A 19,668-nucleotide genomic window follows, 5' to 3' on the forward strand; every position below is an offset into this window, starting at 1 on the left:
GACCTGAAAACCTCTCGCAAAAGGTCCGTCGCGCTGCAGACGTGGTGCCCAGCCCGGACCTGCGGCCGCGGCAGCCGCGGCTCCGAGAGACACGGATCTGGGAGGGCTCCAGAGACGGGATCTTCAGCGGCGGCACAAGCCCCCCCACCAACAGGGGACTGACGGGGGTAGGTGAGAGAGTCCCTTTGGCGGGTTGAGAGGGGAGTGGGGTGCCCCTGTGGCTCGGGCCCCCCCAGGAGATAGAAGCTGAGAGGCGGCTACAGACAGGGGCTCCCCAAACGGGCGGGAGCCTGGATCCATTGTGGAAGGTTTATGCATAAACCCCCGGAGGGAACTGAGCCAGAGAGGCAGCCCTGCCCCTGACCACCTGATCTTAATTCTCACACTGAATAGCAGCCCTGCCCCCGCCAAAAACCCTAAGGTGGGAAGCAGCATTTGAATCTCAGTCCCCAAACGCTGGCTGGGAGGACCAGGAGGCGAGGTGGGTGTGAGGAGAACATTCAGAGGTCAGGTCACTGGTTGACGAGAATGCCAAGAAAAGGGAAAAGAAGTAAAACTATTGAAGGGTATTTTCTCGGAGAAAAAACACTTCCTCCCTTCCTTTCTGATGGGGAGGAACAATGCTTGCCATCAGGGAAAGACACAGAAATCGAGGATTCTGTGTCCCAACCCACCCAATGGGCTCGGGCCATGGAAGAGCTCAAGAGGAATTTTGAAAATCAAGTTAGAGAGGTGGAGGAAAGACTGGGAAGGGAAATGAGAGGGATGAGGGAGAAGCATGAAAAGCAGATCAGCTCCCTGCTAAAGGAGAACCAAAAAAATCTTGAAGAAATTGGCACCTTGAGAACTAGCCTAACTCAGTTGGCAAGGGAGGTGCAAGGGGCCGATGAGGAGAAGAATGCTTTCAAAAGCAGAATCAACCAAATGGAAAAGGAGATTCAAAAGCTCACTGAAGAAAATAGATCTTTCAAAACTGGAATGGTACAGATGGACGCTAAGGACTTTATGAGAAAGACAGATATCTCAGAACATACCGCGCAGATTCGAAAAATGGAAGATAATGTGAAATATCTTATTGGAAAAACAACTGACCTGGAAAATAGAATCAGGAGAGACAATGTAAAAATTCTGGGACTACCTGAAAACCATGATCAAAAGAAGAGCCTAGACATCATCTTCCATGAAATTATCAAGGAAAACTGCCCTGAGATTCTAGAACCAGAAGGCAAAATAAATATTCAAGGACAAGTTGCCCCCACCACATTTTAGGGCAGGCCTTCCTACTTTCAGATAGCTAATTACTATAAATTTTCCCTTACTTGCTATCAAACCTAACCTGCCTCTTTGCTTCTTCCATCTGTTGTTCTTAGCTCTGCCCTATGGACCCAAGTAAAATAAATAGAATCCCTCTTCAATGAGATAAATCTCCAAATATTTTAAAATGGTTATCTCACTCCATCTGTGTCTTCTCTTTTCCAGGCCAAACACCTTCATTTCTTTCTTTTCATTCTCACATGGCATGAAATTGAAGCCTTCCACATCTTAGTTGAGGTCCTCTAGAGGTTCTCTGACTAGCTTATCAGAATATTAGCTCCAATGTGGCTGCCTAAAATGGGCAGCTAGGTGGCATAGTGGATAGAGCACCAGTGCTAGAGGCAGGAAGACTCATCTTCCTGAGCTCAAATTCGAACTGAGAAACTTTCCAACTGTGTGAACATAGGCAAGTCATTTAACCCTGTCTGATCCAGAGAAGGAAATGGCAAGCTAATCACTCCAGCATCTTTGTCAAGAAAACCCCAAACTGGGTAACGAAGAGTCAGACACAACTGAAATGACTGAAAGGAATAGCTTTAAGTAGATGAGACAACAGATGAAGAGAGGGAAGACAAAGATATTAAATTCTTCTTTTGTTTCTGTTTTCTCTGTCAAGAACAATAATCTTTCACCTGGAAAAGACAGAATGGATATGGTTTGGAGTTCATAAGAAAAATAAATAAGGAGATAGTCACAAAATACCTAGCTGTGTATGACAGGTTCAAGTCACCTAGTTTAAATGAACCACATCCTCAGGCATTTAGACAACTGGCAGATGGGACTTCTAATCCCAGCTAAGTGGCACAGTGACCAATAGAACGCCAGGTGTGGAGTCAGGAAGCCACGACTCCAAATCTAGCCTCGGATATTTAGTAGTTGTGTGACCTGGGCAAGTCACTTTAACATCTGCCTCATTTTCCTCATCTGTAAGATGGGGATGGTAGTACCTACCTTTCAGGATTGTGAGGATTAAATGAGATAACAACTGTAAAGTGCTTGGCACATACTAAGTGCTATATAAAGTAAACTATCATTCTTATTATCTGGTGTCTATCATCTTTGAAAGATCATGAAATAATAATGGTACTATAATATTAAAGAACAGCAAATACCCCAATTTTCAGAAAAGGGGGAGGGAATGGAGCTGGAACATTATAGGCTAGTGGCAAAATTCTAGAAAGCATTATTAAAGGGACGGTTAATAAACATTTCAGATATACAGGTGATACACCTCTGATGGCAGGAAGTGAAGAAGACTTGATGAGGGTGAAAGAAGAGAGCATAAAAGCTGGCTTGAAGCTTAATATCAAAAAAAACTAAAGACCTATCAACTGGTCCCATCACTTCCTGGCAAATGGAGAAAAAAAATGGAAGCAATAGCAGATTTTATATTCTTGGGCTCAAAGATCATTGTAGACAGCAACTGGAGCCATGAAATTAAAACACATTTGTTCCTTGGAAGGAAAGCTATGGCAAATCTGGACAACAAACTAAAAAGCAGAGACATCACCTTGCTGACAAAAGTCCATATAGTCAAAGCTATGGTTTTTTATGGTTATGGCTATCTTGAGAATGATAAGTATGGATGTGAGAGTTGGACTATTAAAGCTGAGCACCACAGAACTGATGCTTTTAAATTGTGGTGCTGGAGAAGACTTTTGAGAGTACTTCTAGGAATGATGATGACATAAAAATATATGGCATTAATAAAACTTTTTTTCTCCACACTGAGCATGTCATACCAAGCTAGCTCTATTTATTGTTGGATTTTCAGCAGCTAATAGGAAGAAGTATCACCACTGTCACTGTTGTCTGCTGTTCGAGCCACGTTAGAACTGATCTGCCCTCCCCATGAAAAAAGTCTTCCTTTATCATACTCCATTCTTTCCCATCCACTCCATCCCACTGTTTTGGTTCAAAGGCTGGAGAGTGGGTACAAACAAATGATTATAGGATTTAGAGCCCGAAGGAACCTTAAAGATAATTATTCCAAGTCCTTTAGTTTATAAGTAAGGAAATTGAGGCCCAGAGAAGAGAAAGGACTTGCTGAATGTCAGTCACACAGGGAAAATTCAAAATGAAATTCAACAATTTACTGTGAGTTTATTGTATGCGGAGCCCTGAAATCAGCCTTGGGTGACCTTCAAGGTGTAGACACACACACACACACACACACACACACACACACACACACACACACACACACAGATAACAATAAAACACAGACAAAATAATACAAGATAAATACATTAGATAGTGTTAAGTAGTTTCAAGGGAACAATACAGGATCAGAGAAGGCTTTCTGGAAAAGGTGGTACCTGAACTGGGTCTTAAGAAGAGAATTTGAGCTGGAAGGGACCTCAGTAGTAACAGCTGAATAATGGTTTAAATCCAGATCCTCTGATGACAAAGCCAGTTAGGACATCTTTCCATCAGATCACAGATGTGGTTTTTCCCCCTTTACTGTGATGACTGATTTTCACTGGGTTATCAAGGTTTTAATCCCAACCATTCTTTACATTCTCCCTCTTACTGCTACTATTGCAACTATTTACAACTGTGAATTCAGTTAAAGAGTATCTGAGAAAAAAGACTTCCAATTATCATAAGCCCCATACACAATCGTCAAAAAAAGACAAAATCAGCCTCCTTCTCCACTATCTGTGTTTACATCTACATTGGTTTTGTCTTAAGAGTGGAAACTCTTTTGGAGGTAAGGACAGGAGATGGGACAAACCCAAGTATACTGGAAAGAATACTGAATTTGAATCCCAGCTCTGCACTTTATTCCCTGACTGACCTTGGGTAAATCATTTCAACCTCGCTCAGCTTCCATTTCCTCCACTATGAAATGAAGTTGTTTGACTAAGTAATCCCAAAGGTCCTTATTGGTTCTGATTCTATGATCTCTTGAGATGGATTCTATACTTCATTGACTAGCTAGGGAGGATATGCAAATAAGTTTTGTACCTCAGGCTGCAAAAATACTAAGCTCTGACTCCCAAAGGGAAAAGAAGAAACAGGAAGAGGTGAGAAGTAGATTGTCTGCCATCTAGAGCCAGGGACAACAGGAGAGAAGGCAAAGAGACACAAAGGAGAAAGAAAAGGTAGAATTTAATGGAGCAGTCTGTCCCACCTACTGAACAGCAGGCCCACCAGCTGCTCTCTAGCTCTTCATATTCAAAGCAATGGTATGGCTGTGTTTGGGCTGGAACAGGGAAAGTTGATAGTACATTCTGACAGCAAGGAACACAGTACACAGGGGCATCTTGAGAATGATACTTTATCAGTACCCCAAGATAGTGAGGCAGCAGGTCTTTGTGTTCGTCCTTTGTTGCCACAGAAGTCCATGCCATCAAAGAAATGATGACATGACTTGCACTTGACTTTGTTTTCAGTGAGGGAGGGCTGTGCAGGTCACCAGCCTCACTTCTCCTCCAGAGCCATCTGAATCCAGTGACCAGATATTCATCAGGATGACTGGAGATAACCCAGGATGCACAGGGAGACCTTGGGCCCTTTAGGCCAAGGTCTATGCAGGTACTCACTTAGGATGAGGTAACACCTATTCACTGAATAGGCCTGTTTAAGAAGCAGCAGGGCATGGCCCCTTCAATGAGGCCAAAAATAAAAAGAGACATCAGGCTGGGAGGAAAACAGCAACAGTTATTATTGATAATCACTCTAAAGCTGGGAGGGTCCAGAAGAGCTCTTAGATAGGGGCCCACTGGCGTCCCAGCTTTCAGAGTGCAGTATAAAAGGATAGGACAGGACAGGCCTAAAGCCAAAAGCCATAAGGTCTGAGCACTGAGTGTTCCTTCTCAGGCATCATAACGAGCAAGCCCTGAAAATGTCTGAGGACATTTAATAATCATCCTGGATTTTTTCCCCCTTAAATGCTAACTGTAGCTTTCAAGACTCACATTTAACAAGAGTCAGTAGAAAAATACAAAAACATTTACCACTGGACTGGTTGCCAGATTTGAAAACACCCAGCTATACAAGAATGAAAAGACCATAAAATGTTAGGGCTCTTCGAGATCGCTTATCCAACAGAAGAGGAAATAGGTCCTGAGAGAAAAAAAAAAACTTGCCCAAAAGCATATAGCAAGTCTGAGATAGTGCCTCCTTTTATACAACCATCTTAATATTTAAAGATCATAATCAAGTCTTCTAGGATTTGACCCTTGCTGGCCTAAGGTACATAAAGTACAATAAGTTTTCCATGGTATCATGATTGAACAGTGCTTCCCAATAAAGCTCAACTCAGCGTTGGAGAAAAGATATGCACATACTATTACCAACAGCATACTAGATCAATTAGTATGTCAAATAAGCCCAAATTAAAGGTCATTCTGGATCAGTCCAGTGTAATGATGTTGTGAGGGAAGACAGAAGACACACAAATACATCTGAAAGAGCCTGGAGGGGATGTCATCCATTACCACAGAACTTGGCACTTAAAATATGGGAATAATAATCTGTTGCTCCAAGGATGGGTTTATCTGCTTCCTGAAGTAGAATTAGGTATATAATATGTCTTCTGGAATTAGGTTTCCGGTAGTACCAAAAGCAGTGTGGAGGATGTTTGTCTTTGGGGGAATATTTCAGGCAATAGATACCTCATGGGAAGAACACATGGGAAGAGTTTCTGGGAACAGGATTTAACAGATATCTGTCCTTAGGAACTTGAGTTTAGGGTTGTATGAAGCTTTCATGTGTTCCCCAGGTAGCATTCTTTGACCTTCAGATGATGAAAAATGACTTCCTGATACAGATGCTTAAGACTATGGACTTTGCTGACTTTGTGTCAGAGGCAAGGGACCTTTACCGCCCCAATAATCTGCTGGATGTCTATTGCTTCCAAGGATTTTACAGTCTATCTCTGAGATAAGACTCACACCTGAAACTCTTGCAGATCCAATATGAAATTATGTCCTATATGTGTAATTATGATTCCAAGAAGAAAGAACAGTGTAGGCCAGGATGGGGAACCTGGGGCCTTAAGGACACATGTGGCCCTGTAGGTCCTCAAGTGTTGCCCTTTGACTGAATTCACAAAGGACAGTTCTTTGTGGGCAAAATAAAAAGCATACTATAATAGAAAGAGTCCTACGTTTGAAGTCAAAGACCTGGATCTGAGTTATAGTTGTAGATCTCTTGGCTTTGAGAACTTCGTCATACTAGATAATCTCCTAGTTCCTTTCCAGTGCTAAAAGTCTATAAATCTACAAGTCAATAAAGGTGGCAATCAAAGTAGACCTCAAAGAGAACCAACCCTCTATATTGGCAATGCAACAGAATGAGAAAGCACAGTGTTCAGAAACAGAGGAGTCAGGTTCCTAAAGCCAAGTTCTGAGAGTCAGGAAGGAGGCAGTGATTTGATCTTGAACAACATCCAGTCAAGCAGGATAAAGTCAGGAGACTAGGACAGGCCCAAATACACAGTAATTTCTTTACTCATCACCTTCTTGGCAGGTAGCTGCTGGAGGCCTAGACTGTGACAGACAAGGAGCTATTGGAAAGGGGACCGACCCACTCACAGGTGTGGGGGAGGAGGGAGGAGAGCTTGACACAGAACCAAACTCCAGTAAGCACAGACAGAGAAACTCCTTGGACAGATGGTTTGTGCTTAGATGCTATAGGAAGCAGTTATTAGGGAGATGACTTGCATGCCAAAGCCATCCCACTCCTGCCCAACAGTTAGTTTCCCTACTTCTAGGTTTAGTGAAATAAGGCAAGGGAGGAAGGTACATGAAAAGAAAAGGCACCTGGCAGGTAGGAGATGGGCTTTCACAACTAAAACCAACACCTTTTCCTTTCTTTCTTCTGGCTTCTACTTCAGAGATGTTAGGTTTGGAGGCTGGATAGAAACCTCCGACAAGTAGCTCTTTCTGGTTCTGTCTTGATGCTACTGGCCAATTTCTGGCTTCTGGATACAGAGGCTAGTTAGCTTTGATTCTATCTAATGTGTCTCTGGATGAGGATCTACCACAAAGTAGAGTTTTCCCTGACAGGTATATGTGCCTCCACTATGATGTCAGGAAGAAGCTATTCGGTCTCTTCTTGAACACCTTCCATGACACAGAACTTTCTCTCCCAGGGCAGCATATCCCGTAGAAGACAATGATTTAGAAAGCTCTCCCTTACACCACAATTCACTTTCTGAGACTTCTATCCATTGTTCTTAGTTATGCCTTGTGAAATACATACGCAAGCATGTATTCAGATTCACATATCCCTATAAAAACACTTTAAGTTGCAAGAGAGCACAGAGGTCATTGAGAATAATCCATATCTGATTAGGAATCCCAGCTACCCATCCCTAACAATTATAGAATTAACAATTATAAAAGTTGTTCAAATACCTGAAAATAGCTATAATGAGCCTCCAAGTCTTCCCTTATCAAGATTCAGTCTCTACTGTTCCTTCAATCAATCCCCACTGACAATGGTTTCCACTCCTCATCTCGTCCCCTGGAAGAACTCCAGTTTGTCCCCAAATGCACCCCAAAGTGACCACAATATTTCATATACAATGAAGGAATTGTATTTTTCTTGAATGTGAACAATTTGTTCCAACAAGCCATGAAGACGGAGAAGCAGGTGCTGCGGAAAACTTAGTGCTTGATTAGACATCAAAGATGCCAAGGTCATCCACTGCATCCTGATGCATAACCAGTCATCATAACTTTCATCTTACCACTGAACCCTCATGACTCTGGGAGAGAAAGTGAGGCCAATGACTTCATGCAACTCTGCTACACTAAAATCCAATTTACACGCAAGTTAAAAGACATCACCCACATCATTTTACCATTTTTACCTACTTCAAAGTCCTATGTTGACAGACAAGTGACAAAGCAGCAGGTATGGATACACAGTCACAACTCTGCACGCAGGTGGTCCAGGGCATAAGGTCATCTTTTCACTGGACTAAAGCAGTAGTGGGATGCAGCAGCCCCTTAGGTGTCTGAGTAGCCTTTTTTAAGACCTGCACTGCTTACCTCCTGGTGTGAGGGTCTAGAAGAAGTGCCCTAAAGATTGTCTGCTTCACCTAACCTAACTCTGACCTGCTTACTGCAGCAGATGGGGATCCTAACCTGTGATGAAAACATACAAAAAAAAAATACAAAAACTTTTGCAAACATGATTCCACTCACCACTGGTACATGAAATGGGCACACACTTATGGACAACACAAAAATCCAGCAGACCAAGAAAACAAATAGCTCTTTTTGTGAAAGAACTCAGCAGGTATCACATCTGAATAGAAACCCTGAGTAGAAACAAGGCTGGCAAATGAAGGCTAGATTACCAAAGTCAGAGCTGGATACATGTTTCTTCTAAAGTCACTGCAGTGATACAGAACACTGTGAAGCTGGCACAGGTTTTACAATCAAAACTAATCTAGTCAACAAGCTTATATGCTTCCCAAAAGGAGTCAACAATAGGACTGTGACAATGCAATTGCCACTTGCAGGAAAGCACCACCACTATCATCAGTGCATATATTCCCACCATGATGAACCCCATTAAGGTTAAAGAAAAACGTTATGGAGACCTACAGATACTCATCATCAATGTGCCAAAAGCTTGTAATTATGGTTGACTTTAACACCAGAATGGGCACAAAATATCAGAAATGGCAGGGAGTCCTTGGGAGGAATGGAGTCGGAAACAACAACAGTCACTACAAAACATCTGTGCATTTCGTGACCTTTTCATTACCAACACTGTCTTCCATTTAAGGTGACTACCAAAAGACTTAATGTCAACAGATTAGAGCATTGCTCCAAGTATGAACAGTTTGTTGCTAACTCGAAGAGGAAGTTGAGCCAACACATGGTTGGCATCAGTGGAGCAGAAAAGCAGCAGGTAGCTTTCAGATATCTGGTGTACAGCATTGGCTCATCTGGGCCCTGCAAATGTCAAGACTGTTCTGATAAAAATTATAGAGAAATTAAGAAGCTGCTAAACAAAAGATGAGAAATCCACAGGGTTTACCAGCAACATAGTTCATCCATTTCTAGCAGCAAGTATTTAACTCCATCAAAAGTAGAGTGTCTATAGAGCTTAGAAAGATATTAGGATTTCTGGTCCAGTAAGAAGGCAGGTGAAATTCAGTTTTACACTGATAATAACAATCCAAAGGACTTTCATGATGCCCTGAAGGCTATTTATGGGCCAAAGACCTCTGAGGCATCTCAACAACTCAGCACTGAAGGAGCTGCATTGATTAGTGATAAGGACATAATCCTGGAGAGATGGGCTGAACACTTTCATAATGTTCTCAACAGAATATCACCAACCAATGCTGAAACCACTGACCATATACCTCAGGTTGAAGGCAATCCCTCTCCAGCTGAGTTTCCAGCTGAAGAAGAGGTTTTGAATGCCATTAGGTTCCTCTCCTGTAGCAAAGCACTTGGTGTTGATATCATTGCAGCAGAGATTTACAAAGCAGAGGGCCCACTGCTCATACGAAAGGTGAAATCTTTCAAGTTACATGGCAAAAGGAGGCTATTCCCTAGGAGTTCAAGAATGTCTCCATTGCCCATTTCTATAAAGGAAATAGGTTGTGCTATGTCAATCACAGTGGGAAAAAGGGATGTGTGGTCATGCAGTCTCTCTCTTAGTCACTGCCAGCAATATTCTTGCCAGAGTCCTACTTAATCTGCTGATCCTTCACCTGAAAGATGGTCATTTACCAATGAGACAGTGTGGCTTCAGAAAGGGATGAGGAATTATTGATACGGTGTTTGCTACCCAACAACTCCATGAGAAATGCCAGGAGCAGAACAGAAGTCTATATAAAGTGTTCGTTAATATAACCAAGGACTTTAATACTATCAATTGTAAGAACTTGTGGAAGATCATGGCAAAATTTGGTTGCCCAGAGAAGTTCATCAGTGTTGTGTGCCAGTTTTATGACAGCATGCTTGCATGGATTCCGGATGATGGACAATGCTCTCAAACTTTCCCAGTCACCAATAGAGTGAAGCAGGGTTGTGTGCTTGCTCCCATGCTTTTTAGCACGATGTGTTCAGCAATGTTGTCAGATGCCTTCAATAAGAACAAAAAATGGCATTAAGGTCAGCTACCACACTGATGGCAAAATATTGAACTTGAAAAGGCTACATGCCAGACTAAAGTGGAGGAGAGCTGGTGTGTGAGTTTTTGTTCACAGATGACTGTGCACTCAATGTAGTGTCTGAGTCTAAGATGCAACAGACTATGGATCAATTCTCTGTTGCTTGTGCTAATTTTGGCCCCACAACAACAGGAAAACAGAGGTTCTCCAGCAGCCAGCACCACACCATCCATACATGGAATCACTGTTTACAGCAAATGGAGAAATTCTGAATGCCATGGATAAGTTCACTTACCTTGGCAGTATAACTTTCCAGAGCTGTACACACAGATGATTAGATTGATACACACACTGCCAGAGATGGCTCAGTATTTGGAAGGCTCCAAAGGAAAAGTATGGGAGAAACAAATAAGTATTAGGGCTGCCTACAAAACTGAAGGTCTACAAGGCTGTTGTATTGACTTCACTTTTGTATGCCTATGAGACATGGACAGTATACCCCAACGTCATGCTGGGAAACCGAATCACTTCCATCTGAACTGTCTTAGGAAGATTTTGAAGATTACCTGGCAAGATAAGGCACTGGACATTGAGGTCCTTCCTCAACCTGAACACATTCCAAGTGCAACTCCAGTGGGGTTGAGGGGTCCATGTTGTTCAAATGCCAAACACACACTTGCCTAAAAGACTATTTTACAGAGAACTTAACACAAGGAAAGCACTCACATGGAAGTCTGAAGATGTGATACAAAGACACTCTCACAGTCTCTCTGAAGAACTTTGGTATCAATTGTGAGACATGGTGGACACTGGCACAGGACCATCCAGCATGGCATGGTCATATCAAAGAAGGTGCTGTGCTCTATGAGCAAAGCAGAATGGCAGTAGCTCAAAAGAAATACAAGATGGGCAAATCTAGAAACAACTCCATTCCAAATGTTCATATGGACCATTTGTGCCCAACCTGTGGTAGAACCTTCTGAGTTTGTAGTGGTCTGATCGGCCACAGATAGACCATTGTACTTTGACCCTGAAGCAGTGATGTCATTTTGGTCCTCCACAAGCACAAAGAACAACAACCATTGTATTTTTCTTTTGATTATCCTTCAGATATTTGAAAACAGTGGTCATGTTTCCAGGTAACCAAACCCTACTCTGGACAAGTTCTATCCTGTTAATGACTCTTCCAAAATGTATTGTTTAGACCTGAACACAATAATCTCAACATGGTCTGACTAGGGCAGCAAACAGTGGGGCTACTACTTCCCTTGATCTTGGATTCTCTACTCCTATAGAAGTCTCAGACTTCATCAGACCAAGAAAGCTCTCCTCTGATACCACATTTCAGCATGTGGATGACCTTGGTTTCTTAAAGGCCAACTAAGTTCTGGGCAAATCCTAACAAATTTGAAAAGTTTCAAGTACTGGCCCAGTGATTAACTGTGTTTGTCATTCAAGGATCAGCCAAGCTAAGTCTGAGTGAGTTTCATAGCTAAAAGGTTGGCTACCAGAAGATTGATATTTTTTGGCTATAGGAACTCATGAAGACTTCTAGACACTAAGAACTGATCTATGTTAGTGGAGAGCATTCACAAATATCCTTGTAGCACTGACATAGAAGACTGCATCTGTTATCTTGGCTGCCATGTCATACAACTGGCTCATTTTATTACAAGGCGAGTGACTCATACTGGGATTGTTTTATAATGAGGCACCTCAGGTTCTAACCTCTGCAGATGTATATTCTTTCCCACCACCATGCTAGCCCCACCTCTGTTCTCAACAAACTAGGTTTACTACACTCTTTTATCTATAGCTCAGAATTCACCTCCTCCAAGCTTTCTGTGATTAATCCAACCCAACTCCAATTACTCCTTACTATATGTCATATCATCAAAACACAGATGTATTTGGTCTTAATTGATCATCCCAGAATCTGGCAACATTTTAACTAGCCAATCTCATGTCCTGGTACATTTTATCTATCCCTCTCCTATAGCAGTGCTACACTGCATAATCCAGTCTGGTCTCTGCATAACCCCTGCACAGGCCAGGGTCCCTAGTGCTGCCTGTTTGTACTCAGGTTCTTCAGTTCTATTTCACAAACATATATGAAGTCCCTGGTATGTTTGGAGCCCAAAAGGGCTCCAGGGAGAAAAAAATAAATAGGAGGTAGCCCAAGTTCTCAAGGTACTTAAAGTGTAACAACCAGATATAACATGTACTTGGTACTGGAAGGTAGAATGTTATAATGTAAAGTATACTGGTTTCTCAGGAAGAGGACTTGAGTTCAAACACCACCTTAAAGTTACCACTTGTGTATCACTGGGTAAGTCACTTATCCTCTGAGGTTTATTCCAGCTCTAGTTCTAAATCCAACTAACAATTCATATATACATATATGTACATATATACATGTATACACATACATATATGTACATGTATGCATGTGTACACACATATACGTGTATCTGTGCATATATACACACATGTGTATATGTATATGCTATCTCTTTTAATGATAAATACCTTATTTCCCCAACTGACCTGGTAGATCCCCTAAAGTTGTCACTTCCCTATACTACACCTCCACTGTGTGTTAAGGAGTTAACGCTGGTTTCAGTTGTTACAGCTAGCTTGCTAGAATAAGTTAACTCATGTCCTGCCTCCAACACCCCACTATATTTTTGGATCATGGAGTTTAAGATCATCTAGTCCAATCCCTTCATTTTACAGAGAAGGAAACTGGGACACGAGAAAGAAAGTGACTCATAGGACACTAGAAGGGCAGAGGCGGATGGTGGATGGGTGGGTAACTGACAATACTTATGTTGCTCATAAACACTCAAAAACTTAAAAAAACAATCTAGCAAACAAAACCAAAGCCAGGTGGATAATGTGACTATTAGAAAGAGAAGTTTTTCCCTTTCATTCTGGTGCCAGCTGCTTCTCTGGGCACAGTTCCTGGTAATATTTTTTGTCCCTTCATTCAACAAGGACCACACTCAAGGTCTTTCAATCAACCACACTAAATTCACCAAAAGTACAAATACCAATATTCTTGGCCCCCACATGAGTTTATGGCACAAGGTGACCTCTCAAGGAAAGACAGCATTTCACTTCCCTAGGGCCTGCCCTGGAAGTCACTTGGCAGGGAAATAAAACTCTGAGAGGAACAAAGGTGCAAAAGTAGAAAAAATGGGGGGGATCCCTTGTTCTAGGCCAATGAAACCCTGTGCAGTACAAGTTGATTTGATCTGATATAAGAAAAACCACAGTTTTACTTTCTGTGGTAGTAAAGAACTAGGAACAAAGTGAGCACTCATCAAGTGAGGAATGGCTGCAATAGCTGTGGTTATAAGAATGTAATTGAATTTTATTGTGCAATAAGAATGAATATGAAGAATTCAGAGAAACATGGAAAGAGCTATATGAAATGATACACAGTCAGATAAGGAAATCCTATGTGGTAGTAGATAAAATTATTAAAACAATATAAATAAGAGATCAGCAAGAGGAAGCCAAACTCTGAGCAACTGAAAAATAATGGTCCCAGGAAGAATAGATAATGAAATATAACTCCTTCTTAGTAAAGTTAGGGGACTACCTGAGGAGAATGTTATATACATTGCCAGGTACAGTTGCCATAGTAAGTATTTTTGCTTAGCTCTTTTTCTTTGTTACTAGAGAGAGTTAGATTTGGATGGGGTAAGGGAGGAAGGAAATAACTATGGTGTAAACAAAAAATATGCATAAAACTTATTTTTAAAAAACAAATACCAGTGGCTGTGCCTCTTCTTTTCCCAGGGACAGTCTCATGAGTCAAACTCAGTTAGCTGGTCCAGGTCTAACTCCTCAGATAGTTAACAAGTTCCTTCTTACATCTACAATCTCAGTTGTTTTATAAGCCCATTTCCCTTTGCCTGATTTTCCATGGACATAAAGAGCAAATGTCCAGCCTACACCTAATACAAATCTTTCATATCTACGAAAACTTTAGTACATCTATAGAAACTGTTGTCGAATAGATTGTTATGGGAAAGAAGGAATAAGTCTGTCTGACCATAGTATTCTGCTTAGACCCAAACAGCAGAACCAGGAACAACTGTCATTCCAAAAGGGGAGAAGAGGAGGGTGGGAGTTAGCAGTATACAGGGTTGAGCGGCTCCAATAGAGGTTGTAGTAGCTCTTGTAGAAAGCTTCACTGAAAGGAATCATTAAGCCTCTGATCCTAGTCAAAGTGGGATGAACATTCATCAGTCTGTTGGTCCATACACTCTCAAACTACGTCACAAAGTAAGAGTCGTTCAATTCCAATTACTCACCAAAGCCTATCAGCCTCACCTAGAATGTCCCTTTCTTTCCCCCCATGCCCTCTTACCCCTCTAAGATGGCAGCAGCTTCTTCCCCAGCCTCCTTCCTTCCAATCACTCCACCTTCATCCATCATGCACAGAAACCCCGAGGCTTCTTCCTAGAGCACAACAATATCTTCCTCTAGTGCATAGGAACCTCCGAAAGAGTCCAGATCCCTTAGTCTTGCCTCTGGGTCTTTCCATGGTTTGTAAACAATTTAGATTTCTAGTCTTATTTTCTGCTACTCTCCTACAAGTAGCCTTTATTCAAACTGGATTATTCTCTGAAAACATCACGTCAAGACGTACCCCCCAAGTATCACTGATCTTACCATTCACCTTACTTAAAATGTCTTCAGTTATCCTCACCATGCACCTAAGTTTTCTCTTTCAAAGTCTAGTTTCACTTCCTTCTCTAAGTCTTACCTGACTGTCCCAACATTTGCTAATGAAAAGGAATGCCTAGAACTAGCTAGTGTGTTCCAGGCTAAAACTGAAAGGATGGAACAGGCCTCCTGTAGGACTTGTTTGGCACTAGGTCTCTTCACTCTCCATCGGACCTGTAATAGGATGGTAATACTAAAGTACTCGAATAGATTTCTAATCTCATTTTTTGGGTACTCCCTCCAATGATACAGACTGCAAGCTATCTATACCCATCCTCTGAAATTTCATCGCCTTCCATAAACTCTTCTCTGAGGGATCTACCCAATGTGCTGAGGTTTTCATTTGATTTCTCTTGACATTGTAATGCACTAATTGAACAAGCAGTGTGTTACTATGACTCATAGCCATGTATCACCAACAGAAGAATATCAATATAAAAAAGATGGGCCTTTGTTTTAGTAAGAAGCCCAAAGGCAATAAAAGAAATTTCCAATTTCCCAAAGTTAATTCAGTCTGCTCCCCTCTCCCTGTTCAATTCTGCACCCATCTCATTGTCCAATTATAGTGTTTCATATCTATAAATCTATATCTATCTACCAATCTTTGAAGACACACATACATATACATATATGCACAAAGATGGACAAGCTCTACAGACTGTTCATCTTACTACATATCATAATTGAATGACAAACATTCTTTATCCATTTGGCTTTTCATATATGCATAGTTAAGCCAAACTCTTCAGAGTAATTATGAATCGCTACAATATTCTAAGGGTTGAAAAGTTAGTACTATGTCACCCACAAACAAGAGCAATTTGTAGAACCTCACTATCCCTGGGAAATCCTTTCTCAGGCCAGACTTTGTTGAATTTCCTCTAAGACAGTAGCAAACACCTTTAGTGAGTGTACATCTCTTTTATGCATCTCTTGACATTAATGATCAGTTTGTCAATATCCTTTCTAAAATGCACAGGAACTGAACAAAGAAAGTTTGCTCCAGGAAGGAACTAGCAAAGACTAGAAGCTAGCAAGAAGAACAAATATTATTACCTCTCCCACTCTTTGGATGCTAGGTCTCTGTTATTAATACAGCTAAGACTGAAATGTTGTGTCCAACAATCTAAAACAACCCAAGGTACTGAATTGCTGACCCTTTCAGGATACAGGATAATTCCCTTGCCTCCCCAAGTGTCCTATGTTCAGATGATTGAGGAAATAGCTACTCTCCTTCTCCCCAGCAATGATGCCCTTAGATTTCAGCCCACCCAAAGGAGTACTCACAGAGAGGGGGTCCAAACAGCACTGTGTCTAGGGCTTTCAGCTGTAGCTTTTGCCTGTGACTCCGGTCAGTCATCTTAAGAACAGTACCTGTCATTGTTGCATTGGTAATCGCTAACCTATGGAGAAAAGAGCAAATTCAAATCAATAAATTTCAGTTCAACAAACAGTACGTGGTGCCAGGCCCCAGAAGGACAATGGAGAAGAGGCAAATCTATTTATCATGATGAAGAAGCTACTACCTTTGAAAACAGTTCATTTTATACTTGAACAGCTCTAATGGCTAAGATATGTTTTCTTACAAAAATTTTACAATTTTACCCTTTTGCAATTTCTACTCATCTGTCCCTGCAACTTCCCTCTGTGACCAAATAAAGTAAGTCCAATACTTTCTTCAACACAAGAACCCTTTCTTTGATTGCTTGAAGATAGTTATTCATTTTAGGTCTGCTCCTTCTTCACAACCACCCCACAGTCTTCTGTTCTCAAAACTGAATATTCCAAACAACTTCAAACTATCTTCATAAATCAAGAACTCAAGGCCCTTTACCATCTTAGTTTACTCTGCTATAGACATTCTACAGATTATCAATGGCCTTCCAAAAGTGTAATGTCTAGAACCAAACACAATACTTATGGTATTATATAACCAGGGCAGAATACAACATTATCACCTCATTATTTCTTCACATCATATGGATTTCCTAACTCCTAAATTCTAGTGCCTTCTCTCTTTTAATTATTTCCTATTTATCCAACATATAGCTAGTCTGTAAAACTGGTTCACTTGTTGTGTACTTCATCAGACTGTGAGCTACTTGAAGGTGTAGCCTATTTTTTGCCTCTTTTTGTATCTTTAGTGCTTAACACAGTGCCTGGAACACAGTAGTTATTTAATAAATGCTGACTGACTTGTGCCAGAAAAAATTCTCTCGGCTGTCAATTCATTTACGACATTTCTCTCATAGATTTTTATGTAAGTATACTTTAGTAGAAAAAGAAAAAGATATGGAGTCCAGAGAGAGATGCGTTAGACTCCCACACCTCTGCTGCTTGCTAAGAGTAAGACTATGAACAAGTGATACTTTTCTAAACTTCAGTTTCTTCTTCTCTAAAATGCAAACAATAATACTGGTATTACCCCTCCCTCAAGGGATTGTAGTTATCAAAAAGTGCTTTGTGAAACCTAAAATGCCACATCCCACTGTCCTATGTTGAAGCCATTTCTGTTTTATTTTAGATAGTATTTTCATGTTCTGATTTAGGAAAGATGGGAGAGGAGAAATTACAGAATATTTCCCTTTCTATTTTGCTTAAACAACATTATTAGTTTGCATAATAAGCTAACAAAAGAAAGGAGTCTGAAAAATTAAAGGTCACACACAAATTTCTAAGTTTCATTGTTATCCTCCACTTCTCACTTTCCTTAACTCTGCATATTCAGTTAGCAGCAAAATCTTATTTTTATCTTAAACATCTCTCAAATGTATCCACTTCTCTCTATTCATATAGCTAGAAGTCTATTTAGAATCTCTTTACCTCTTGCCTGGACTGCTGAAAAAGTCTTATACTTGGTCTCAATGCCTCAAAAATCATCTCTTCTCCAGTCTATTATCTACATAGCTACCAAAATAACTTTCCCAAAGTGAAGGCCTAACCATGACATTACCCTAATCAAACTCTCCCTACAATAACACTGTGACATAAACAGTGCAAATATTCTCCCTATTTTTCAAACCAGGAAAGTGAGGATCAGAAAGTTAACTGACTTGCCCACAGTCACACAACCAGGAAATATTAAGACCAGGAATAAAGTCAGAGAATTCTAACTTCAAGTACAATAGTTCTTCCATTCTATCAAGGTGCATCTGAGAAGGGGTATTAAAAATAACAACTTGCAAAATCTATATTATGTACATAATTCACATAATTAAAAATAAGTTTCTTATGGTTTCTTTGGTTTCAACCCTGAGATTACAAGCAACCGTTACTATCATCAAGAGAACTCCCAAGCCTGTTCCTGTGAGGGGAACAGGCTCCCAGTCAAGATGTGAATAGGTAAAACCCAGGAGCCAATTGATCAGAGACTGACTGATCAGGTAACATGGTATAGAAAGGAAGTGACTCTGGGGAAGATTAGATCTAAACTCAAACCCACATCCAGAGAAATGTCTCAAGTTAGCTGAAATACCATCACAGCAGTTTGTGACAATGACTGTGCTCTCCCTCTCATTGCCCTTCCCTCCCTTTACCCCATGCAGACCTTGGCATTGCGTGGCCACTGAGCTGAAGTTTCCGGAAGGTTTCCTCATATTGTGGTAACTCCACGTATGTGATCAGCCACTGTACCACTTCATCCACGGTCCAGTTATATACTGTGGGAGAAAACAGGCAGGTGCCATTAGGGAGAATAAACCAAGCAAAGCATCTCTTCCTCAGCCCCTCAAAAGATAGACAGAGGAGTATCTTCCACATAGCTAATTATATCTTTTTTCACCTGCAGCTAAAGGTGATTCCCCCAATCTTTTTTCAGCTTCCTATCCCTAAGCCCTTCCTCAGGATGGTCCAAGTGAGCTTGAAGGCCAGCATTTGCCCAGTGCAAAGATCTATGACTATAGGATTTCCTAATTACCTGCTGCTACTTTTCTACGATCTTTCCTCTGAGATGTCACAATATTCTCCACCTCTTCTAGGTCAGGAATCATATTCTGCCTGGTATTTAACTTATGTGATTATGTGTCTTCCTACACTAAAGCTCTCCTCAGATACTTCTCAGTGGCAAGGACGTGATCCTGTGTTCTTAAAGGGTTATGGAAGTAGGGCAGGTTTTACCAAGCCTGAGAGTTTAGGCCCAAAGATGGACCAGATGTCTGAGCTCTGAAGGCTTGACTAGAGAGAAAAGGTTTATTATCAGAATGTTAGCCACCAGGGGAGGATACCTTTCTAGATCAATACAACTCATGAAGACCATCTACAAAGGCATACAAGGACTGAAAATTGTGTGAGTTAAGGGAAACTTTGAATGGTTTTCAAAGTGTATTCTGAAGACCCCCAGTGCTCCTGGAGACCTTTTACGAAACCTTGAGGTCAGAACTATTTTCATAATAACAGTAAAATGTTTCCATTTTTAAAATGGTAAATATTAATAGGTTTAATTCACATAAACAAGAGGGATTCTCAATAATTTTTAAGAGCATAAAGGAGTCCAAAAACCAAAAAGTTTGAGAATCCCTGAT

The 19,668-nt window shown here is 41.0% G+C and overlaps 1 protein-coding gene across 5 annotated transcripts in view; it reads right to left on the reverse strand.

Annotated features, from left to right (window-relative positions):
- The window catches only part of STIM1 (stromal interaction molecule 1), a 235,567-nt gene that overhangs the window by 58,002 nt on the left and 157,897 nt on the right, over positions 1-19,668 (reverse strand). For all 5 annotated transcript variants that reach the window (XM_072610257.1, XM_072610255.1, XM_072610258.1 and 2 more), the window contains 2 exons: positions 18,696-18,807; positions 16,436-16,551 (listed from right to left, as the gene is read on the reverse strand). In XM_072610257.1, coding sequence (XP_072466358.1) covers positions 16,436-16,551; positions 18,696-18,807 — 228 coding nt within the window. The remainder of the gene's footprint in view (positions 1-16,435; positions 16,552-18,695; positions 18,808-19,668) is intronic.

This window comes from Notamacropus eugenii, chromosome 5 (genome assembly GCF_028372415.1).
Source record: "Notamacropus eugenii isolate mMacEug1 chromosome 5, mMacEug1.pri_v2, whole genome shotgun sequence".
NCBI lineage: Eukaryota > Metazoa > Chordata > Mammalia > Diprotodontia > Macropodidae > Notamacropus > Notamacropus eugenii.